The sequence below is a fragment of the Pangasianodon hypophthalmus genome, chromosome 23, assembly GCF_027358585.1.
Source record: "Pangasianodon hypophthalmus isolate fPanHyp1 chromosome 23, fPanHyp1.pri, whole genome shotgun sequence".
NCBI classification, from domain to species: domain Eukaryota; kingdom Metazoa; phylum Chordata; class Actinopteri; order Siluriformes; family Pangasiidae; genus Pangasianodon; species Pangasianodon hypophthalmus.
Genome location: NC_069732.1, coordinates 17808159 through 17817995, shown reverse-complemented (window position 1 = coordinate 17817995; position 9837 = coordinate 17808159). Strand labels below are relative to the sequence as shown.

Sequence of the window (9837 nt, the reverse complement as noted above, 5' to 3'; positions counted from 1 at the left end):
TCTTCTTCTTCTATCGGCTGCTCCTGTTAGGGGTTACCACAGTGGATCATAGGTCCACATATTTGATTTGGAACAATGTTTAGGCCCGATGCCCTTCCTGACGCAACCCTCCCCAATTTTATCCGGCTTGGGACCGGCACTGGGAGTGCACTGTCTTGTGAAACCCCAGTTGCTGGTGTCGGTGCCCTGGCTGGGAATCGAACCCAGGCCGCGGCGGTTGAGAGCACTGAGGCCTAACCACTAGTCCTCCAGGGACAAAAGATCATTTTATTTATTGAAGGAAAAAAAATTATCCAACACCAACTGGCCCTGTGTTAAAAGATTAGTCATCCAATCAAACAATTAACCAAATTTAATTAATAATTGGGTTTAATTAGACTAGACACACCCAGGCTTGCTTACCGCCAGCCCTGCTGAATCTGAACTTCAGAGATGAGAGTGAAGCACTTCAGCAAACCAGAGTGAGAGCCATTATCTCCAAATAGAGAAAATGTGGAATGGTGTTGAATTTTTCCAGAAATGGCTAGCCTGGGAAAATTCCTACAAGAGCACACAAAGACGTCACAAATGATCCCAGATAAAGTCAGCATTCACGATTCCACCATCAGAAAGAGACTGGGCAAAATGGTGTCTATAGCAGCCTGGCTGATTAAACAATTTTGTTTAACTTCTCACTGATGATTGTGATTATCTTCCTTTATTACTCTTTCACATATAGTGAATCCATAATACACCTAGAGATAAAACAAATAAAATACAAAATGGTATTTACTGCATAGAAATATTCAAAATAAAACAAAACACAAAAATAAACAATTAGATAGCAGCACTAGGTATTCTCCAACAGAATTAGCCTAATTAGCAAGAAACTAATATAACAGCAAAGACATTTAAAATATAAGCACATTAAACAAACATTACTGACCTTGTGCCCTTATCAACCAGGTACTAAAGCAAAACATTCATTATTTTCCTCTTGAGGCTGCTGCAACAGAGCAGCTCCACGTGCTGTTCACTACTGCCTTCTCCTTCACTCAGAGTTTGTAGGCTTCTGTCACCTGGAGAGATCGTGCTTCAAAATAAGATTCCTCATAGGGAATTTAATGAACAAATAGCCAAATAATCAGAGGGCAAACACAAAAGCATATATTTTAAGAATTTAGATACAAAATAAATAAGGACAGAATTAAAGGTTATTTATCGTATCCATGGGAAAGTCACAAATAGAAAACCACTGCTAACCAAGAGGAACATAAAGGTTCATTTCACATTCGCCAAAAAACACCTCAAAGCCTTTGGGAAAATATTCTGTGGACTGGTGAGTCGAAAGTGGAGCTTTTTGGAAGAATTGCATCCCATTACATCTGAATTTCAAGTGCTCAGAGACCGAGCTCCAATATCTAAGGGAGGAAAAACCTCTCAATCCCTGACTGAGCCTGATGAGTTCTGTTTTTCAAACTGTTTTGTCTTTACAAAACACTTATGTTCACTTTTCACTGCATCTAGGAACACAAAGAGTGATGCTCTTTCACATCAGTATTGCAGGTCCTGTTAATGTCATTGTGGGCCTGGCATGCCTGGTAATGGAGGAGGCTGTCCTTCAGGTTCATGAAACCGACTCCGTCCCCTTCCGTGCCCAGGTCTTACATTAGCAGCATTATGTTCTTTTAGTGGGACATCGAGGGGTAGAAAAGACCATGAAGTACATCTCCTATTGTTTCTGGTGGCGCCTCAGATACACCAGGATATCAATGAGTACATATGTACATGCCCCACCTCAGCAACTCCAAAGGCATCCAACTTACCTCTGGCTGACCAACGTACCCCTAAAAACCCTCTTCTCACATCACTGTGGGTTTCATTACTGGCTTAGTAGTAGTAGACTGTTTCTCCAAAGCTGCACACTTAGTTCCACTGACTAAACTTCCTTCCAAGGAGATGATTGTAGTAGTCCAGGAGGTGATCTGGTACCATGGCATTCAGGCAGACATTGTATCCAACTGGAAACCTCAGTTCACTGCACATTTCCAGAAAACATTTTAACATGACTATCAGTCTATCCTCAGGTCATCATCTCCAATCTAAGAGGTGGCAGCTAAGAAGTACACGAGAGCCTGGAGGAGAATTCTCTTCCCTTACAGTGCGTGATAGACTGACTGCAGATTTGTGTTACGTTTTTCAAACATCCAGAGATTGGCACAGTTGCTTTAAATTATTAATTTCATCAGTTAAAAAATGTTTTAAATACTTGAGTACATTTAAAAGTAATAACTTTTGACTTTTACTGAGTACATTTTTGGCTGGATACTTCCACTTTTAACTGAGTAAGATTTTGACACTTTATTTATACTTTCACTTAGGGATAATTTCTCGGTACTTTTTCTATCCCTGGGAGAGATTGTATATACAAAGTCAGCTAGAAGAAGGTGGAGTTTCATGGTCTTTCTACCAAACTGCAGCTATTTCCCAACTTCATTTCTAACCACCATCTGCATTCAATAGCATAATTGGGTTACTAACTTTTCTTCCTTATAAAAGGCTAACCCTCTCTCGCTGTCACTTTTAATGACAGTGGCTTTGAGCTGCTCTCTGTAAAGAAGCCGGGGGGTTTCCAGTAAGAAAAGTCCAACTTCCACCAAGCGAGTTTCAACATGGCCTAAGCAAAGCAGCCTTGCAGTTAATGACAGCTCAGCGAGCATAAATCTCCAGAGTAAACACATCTGCTGCGATATCATGACTATAATCCTGTGCTTGAGGGTTGATACAGGTAAGAAAAGAGCAGCCCTCGTTCACTGCAGGAATAATCCCATAGAGGAAAGAAAAGCAGGACCAAGCTGCGTCACAAACAGCCTCTTTCAGTGTTAGATGTCTGTAGGAGGATTAGATTTGCTTCAGAGCAGAAGAAGTGCTGGAGGATCAGAGTTAAAAGCAGGAGCCACCCCTGAGCAGGGCGCTCTGCCAACGTTCCTCCTTCTCCCTCGTCTTACCTTAGACAGACCAATTTCTCCACACTCACTGTCATATCCCCATGTTGCCTTTCCAACGAATGAGAGGAAAAGATCTCCAAATACAAAAATATTTAAAGTATTAATTAGAAAGTAAAAGCCTGCAAGTTTGAGTTCCAGAGAAAGACAAATGAAATTTAGAGAAAACTGGGCTGTTTTACTTCTTGTTAAAAGATAAAATATGTGCCTGATTACACCCCACCCAGTCTTTAGAGACACTGATTCTCAGTACTGATATCATGAAAGTGGAATATTTGGTTTGGTATATACAGTGGGGTCCAAAAGTCTGAGAGCACTAGTGAAAATGCTTCTGTTTGGCATACTTTTTCAATTTAACACAAGTGATATTGTCAGCAATAACTTGACTGGAAAGTAGAATCTTAGAAATATTTACATGAATTTCAGAGGTTCTTAGTATTTGGTATGTCTCCTTTCTGATGCAGACTCCACAAGCACAACCTGATGATCCATGCTAGATCAAATCCATCGGTGTATCGTCTGAACACAGGCTTCAATGGAAGGGATAAGACTCACAGAAAATCTGAACTTTTGTACAGAGGAGCTGTAACATGGTCAATATCACAAATTTCCTTAAACAAATCTCAGATTTTCAATGTGATCTTAGACTTTTGGACCTCACTGTACATTCATGTGAGAAACAGGAAACATTCCTTTACATCAAGGCATGTCTCATTCTCGTTCACGCTTATTTACTCTATCTGAATGCTGATCTTCATTCATATTTCTCTGCACTTTGTCCTGGTCTCTGCAGAGAACTTAGTCAGAGACAATCAGCCTGAGCCCTGCATACCGGAGTTTCTTTACAGCACCCATACAGTCCCAGGAGGCATTATGCCTCTTTTCCCTCATCCTAAAAACACTCCTTCAGAAAGCCCTTTGCACTTGTATGTTTTATTACATAACAGGCCCTGGCCTGCTCCTACATATGTCTTAAGGTGTACCATATGTTGAGAGTGATCCTTCACTGCTATGATCCAGGGTGAAAATGCAATCCTAGCTTGTCATAGCTCCTCCTCAGCCAAACAGAATACGAGTATTAAAACCATGACATCTTAAAACAGAGACCGCAGGCTGTTGGTCATAGTGACAGTGTGTGTAAGCAGGCAAGGAGCCGTGTGGTGTCCTGGAAGGCCCACACACCACTTGTAATGCTTAGCAGGGCCTGACCACCAGCAGGAGCTACTTAGAACTTAATAGCCCATAGCTCGCTTTATGAGCTGCTCCCAGTCAGCACAGAAAACATGTAAAATCATGTAAAGAGAGTCTCGACAAACCATATTCCTCAGACATGCCTGCTTCAGAATGTACCACACTGGACCAGCCCCGAGTTTACAAATGATGAGAGATGAGCTGGAAGATTTTGAAAAAATTTCCAAGGCATGTCAGCAGTGGGTTCCAAGTAATTCAAAAAATTACACATTTCCCCACTGGTCACTACATGCTACACTAGTTTCTGCGTTTGTGCAAATCTAACATTAAAGGGTGGATTGCAAGTGTGTGACGAGAGACTGGTCATTGTGTAGCGAATGATAAACTCAACATTACAAATATACAGTATAATTATGATATTTTTTCAACATACATTATGTCCTGAAATAATGTGGCTGACAATATTACTGCATCGAACACCATAATATAAGCATTTGGACAGAACACAAACTCTCAAGCTGATATTCTGATCCTCCTGCCTTCTTATGATCATAAGCCACTGCTTACCCTCGCTAGCAAGTGTAGTAGGAAATCAGTAGGAAAAAAGGATGACCATAGTTCTGTCATATCCACAAAACTTGATAAGCAAAAATAACAAACAGAAGTACAAGTCACAAATATCACACTAACTAGCTACCTAAAAAAAAAAAAACAATAAATGATTAACACTGACGTATAACTAACTGGTTAACATTAGTTAGCTAGCTAAAACAACTTGGTAACATTGGGTACAAATTCAACAGCAAGGGCAGGTTGATTGGCTCACATTTTGGTAGCTATGTAGCTAACTGGAAAATAAATAAAATGTTCCGCAACACTCTTAAATCTTTGAATCTTCTCCTCCTACAGTCATTTTGCTTGCTTGGCTCTGTAGCTAATAATAATCTACTAGGCTGCTGGGAGGAAAATGTGATGCAAACAACAAAATGTCTGCAATTTAGTTTTGCCTTGGAGGGACATTAAAAGATATTTCAGAGGTTGTGATAGTTTGTCGTGTATTAGATTATTCAGAATTCCAAAATTATAGGAATGAATCATTAACCTTCGTTTTCACCATGGTATGCTTATCAACAACGTGATTTGAAAATAATTCTCACAAGAAAAATATTTATTTTATTAAAAGGATGGCTGGTGGTCATCAGTAGTTAATTAAAACCGTGTAGAAATAACATTCTCTTGATTTCGCTTTTGTATGTTTGTTTTTTAAAAGGTTGAGAGCTCTGTCTTTAATTCAGTTCTGTAATGTAGCTTGTTGTGTGCGCTGCTCCTGTAAATAATATTTTTTAAGTTTTTGCCACTAAGAAATAACTAACAAACTGCAGTCTTTGTGGTTTGGTGTGGATGTGTATTATGCAGTATATGATGCTGTTTTGATTTATTTTTCTGCTTTAATTGTCATTCAGTGGAAAACACCAGCAAAAGGGAACACCCGAATCTACACTGGAACTAAATTTCAGAGCCTGGTTAAATGGTGTGTGGTAAATAAGCACATCTCATTATTGTGTTGATATGTAGAGTCACAAAATTGGTGGCCAAATTGGGGGTAATAACTGGGTGTCTGCTCTGTCTTAATGTGTTTTCATAATTGCAATGCTGCTATGCACGTCTCACACAGAATGCTGCTTTACTTTCCAGTTGCGATGAAACGGTTTGCTGGAAAAAAAGAGAAAAATGTCAGACTAGAAAGTTTTTAAATGTTGTATTGTATAAGACAGTAAACAATAGTTATACACAGTTACTGTAAATCCAGGAGGCTTGTGTTACTGGAATACACCGTTGTTCTACTTCTAAATACGCCACCTAGTTTCCAGCAAAAGAAATAGGTGCTAGTCATTTCTGGCCCTTTGGGGACACCTGGTGGTGATTCCAGTTATAATTCTCATGCTTTGCAATGTGATCATTTTGCACTCGGACCACTTAATGCACTTAGGGGGAAATTACATTAACAGCACCTATAACAAATAAGCATTTTGTTTGGCCTATATCATTCTATCAAACATATTTATGTTAATACTGATAGTCATAATCAATCCAATATGTATGTACTTTTAGAACAGATATTTTTGGATATGGTATAATTTCAAACAAGGAATTAGATGTTGGGGTTTGAGACAAGCATGACCTGTTCGGCAGTGTTCATGTTCACACAGTCCTGAAGATTTTTGATAAAAGATATCATATGTGAGTAACTGCTTCAGTCAAAAGGCTGCGGATGCCTCAGCTGGTACAGTGCAGCCACTGTCAGCTCTCCTGAAGACCACATTTCTCAGAGTCTGACCTGGAGGGAGACTGTACACAGTAGAACTGGGAACTCTCCATCTCCACCTGAGCCCTCATAACGTTCCTCATTTACAACAGATTTCTCTAGAAGCCTTGTCGGTTGTTGTTTTTTTTTTTTTTTTCTTACTTTTTATTGAATACACGCACACATGCGCACACATAGTACAGCATTAGTCATATCACAAGGGACACATTGAAGTGCCGACACTTTCAAGTACTACCAAACGTGTTAAGCAGTGGTGCTGACGTGTGGTGAAAGCATATCTTTGCCCTTTATTTGATAGCAGTGGTGGACTTCCAGGCTTATTTGTGTCTTCACTGTATGGAAGGGAAAGCATGCTTAGGAAAAAGGAAACTGTAGAGGGAAAACAGGGATGGAGTGAGAAAACCTCCAAAACAAGAGCTTTGGTATTTGGAGTGAAGGGTTGGGGGGATATCGGTATAATAGTCTGACGGTATATCATGGAAAGGAAATCTAAAATCGTTTCATTGTCAATATTGTGCTACTGTTATCACAATAACATAATAAACCAGGAGGTTACGTTATACCTTCATGGTTCAATGAATGAGTAGAATACCACTAGGGCTGGAATGTTTAGTGAGGCATTCCCATTTGCTGGTTTCCTTGGTGAGTACAAATAGCAAAGCCATCACCCCATGACCCCACTTGGGTAGCTTATAAAAGGTCTGTCAAAGGTATGTCACGTCTAACCTCTGGCCATTCTCTGTGATCCAGGTGTCCACCCAGTCATAGAACCACGGTTATAACCTTCCACTGTACTTCCTTTCTGACACAGTCTTAACTGAGAATTATAATAATTGCAAATGTTGATACTGTTCTCCATTGAAGACAGAAATGATCAGAGTGCTAATACTGGTAGCTATTGAAGATAACAGTCACGCAACATTCTGATACTGCTGTCTTTGGAGCATGAGAATCACTCACTTACTACAGAGCACATGGGCTGCATCATTAAATTAATTCTATAAAATCTGGCAAAAGCAGACAGTAGAGATTGATATCTCTGCTTCACAAATGTCTGCAAGTAACACTAATATTAGTGCTGCCTAGGAAGCAGCCATAATGAGCGTCAGACTGCATTTAATAAAAGAAGGTGCTCTTGACCTGCATTGCAGTATGCTAGGTTTGGTCAGTCATGCACCAAAGCATCCTGGCCCAAAGTGTTTGTCCCTGCACAATAATGTTCCACATTAGCTGATCTACCTTCATGCCAAATTTACCATGGTACAGGACTGCTACAAGATGTGTAGCGTGTGCACTCGCTGACAACATCAGGCCAATAGGTAGGCAGGTCTTAATTCAGAATATGAGCATCTGTTCACTTCCAGAGCTTGCTTGCCCAACCTTGACATTGTCTGCAATTTTGGTGGTTTCCATGCAGCAACAATAGTATCTGGTGCCTCCTGGGCCTGTGCACTAAAGACCTTTTCAGGTACCAGTGGCAGGTGACACAGTGTGCTCTTATCAGGCTTTGGGCAATGGTGTTTGGACCAACTGATTTGTCTTCTCATCTGCATGAACAATCCGAGTAGTCTAGTACAATTCACTGCTATGTCTTCCACTGCTTGGTTAGGATTGCCTTTAGGATTTTGTACCCATTGCACTTGCATTTATGGGCATCTAATTAGGGTTCAGGAGCAACTGGATTCAACCCACATTCACAATTAGCATCATATGTTTCACAAACCATTGAGTCAGCTCCTTCAGTTTCACTCTAGTAACCTTAATATCAGCCTGTAGTGAAAATTAATCTGCACCTGCAGTGCCTGTGCTACAATACGCTGACACAAACAATAGGGATGAAGGAGCATAGTGGAGACCTTTTATAGCGTTCACAAGGAGACAACTTTGCTATTTGTACCCAGCATGGAACGAGCACTTGAGGATACTTCACCAGTTCGATAAGAAAATGCCCCAGTGGTCTGGGAAAAAAGGAAGTAGGACACAAATTTCAAGGGGTGCCTTGAAATATGCTCCAAGCATAAAAATACCCTACTTTCTCAATCAAAATACCACACAAACTCAAACAAATGGTGTATGTGCTTAATGTTTCAAGGCGTAAACAGTGAATAGGGGGCTGATAGTGACTACTGTTAAAACAAGAAATAAATTACAGCTAAGCTTAGTCACCCCTAACTATATATTTGTTCTTCCAAAATTCAGAAATAAAAGGAAACCACTTGGAACTATGTAAAATTTGAAGCCCTTTTTGTAAACTCAGCTGATACCCTTCTCTCTGCTTAATGCAAAACGATGAGAAAACCATCTGAACATTAAAACCAGTACACTGAAGAACCACTTAGCATAAATAAACATTCTTTCGGAAAGACAAGATCTCACAAAAATGCTACAGTAAAATTGTCAACATAGTCCAGTGTGAGTCCAGAACAAATGTTCACAGTTCACAGTTTTTAGACAGATTTGTGAAAGCATTTTCCTCACAAAGAGTTTTTCATTCATAACAGAGACCCTCTCAGTGATCTTAAAAGTACCATAAACACATTACAGTGAATAATCTTTTTATGTCGTTTGAGCGTTAATCGTAAACCATTTTTAGCCAAACATTGTAATATCTCTTAAACTTCAAGTCACAGAAAACTATACCTTAAATAACTTTTAAAATCTAATTTGACAGCTTACCATCTAAACATACTTAAAAATATACTATTGTTAAATTAATATAATTCTCACAAGCTCCTTTGGTGAGCCAAATACATTAAAACACAGCACACAGAGTGCTGAACAGCGACAAAATACTGATCTTTAAACATGTTTTCATATAGCTCACTTATATGTTTTTAGACAACAGTTAAAAATACACATTTAAAAGAGTTTCTTTTTAAATAGCAAACATAGTACAACAGGTATAAAAGCACATAGTTGGCAATATTGTAAACCACTGATGAAAAGTTACTCTTCCTCCATTGACTTCTCGATCTCCTTCAGCCTTCGCACAAACTCTTGAGCTTCTCTGTCTCCTGTCCTTGCCTCTAGCATCTTCATGATTGGTTTCTCTGGATCAGTAAAACAGATTGAGTCAGGAAGGAATTAAGTTGAACACACATAGCAATTGATAATTCATAGAAATCAAATGAGATGTTCTTAGATTTAGCCATAAATAAACAGATAGAGCTTAACCAATTCTGTTTTAAGCCCTATTCAGATTGGATTAGTTTGTCAGGGGGGATGTAGGTAATACATTTTTTTACACGTCTCCTCAATGATAAAAATCTTGCATTTGGATGACCACAGGAGGAGTGAGTTTCTAGCGGGTTGCATGTTCTATGAAACCAGATGTTT

The 9837-nt window shown here is 39.4% G+C and overlaps 1 protein-coding gene across 1 annotated transcript in view; it reads right to left on the bottom strand.

Moving 5' to 3' along the window:
• Positions 1–4814: 4814 nt before the first annotated feature.
• The window catches only part of baiap3 (BAI1 associated protein 3), a 48504-nt gene continuing 43481 nt past the window's right edge, over positions 4815–9837 (bottom strand). The window contains exon 34 of the mRNA XM_026930226.3: positions 4815–9551. Coding sequence (XP_026786027.3) covers positions 9448–9551 — 104 coding nt within the window. The 3' untranslated portion in view covers positions 4815–9447. The remainder of the gene's footprint in view (positions 9552–9837) is intronic.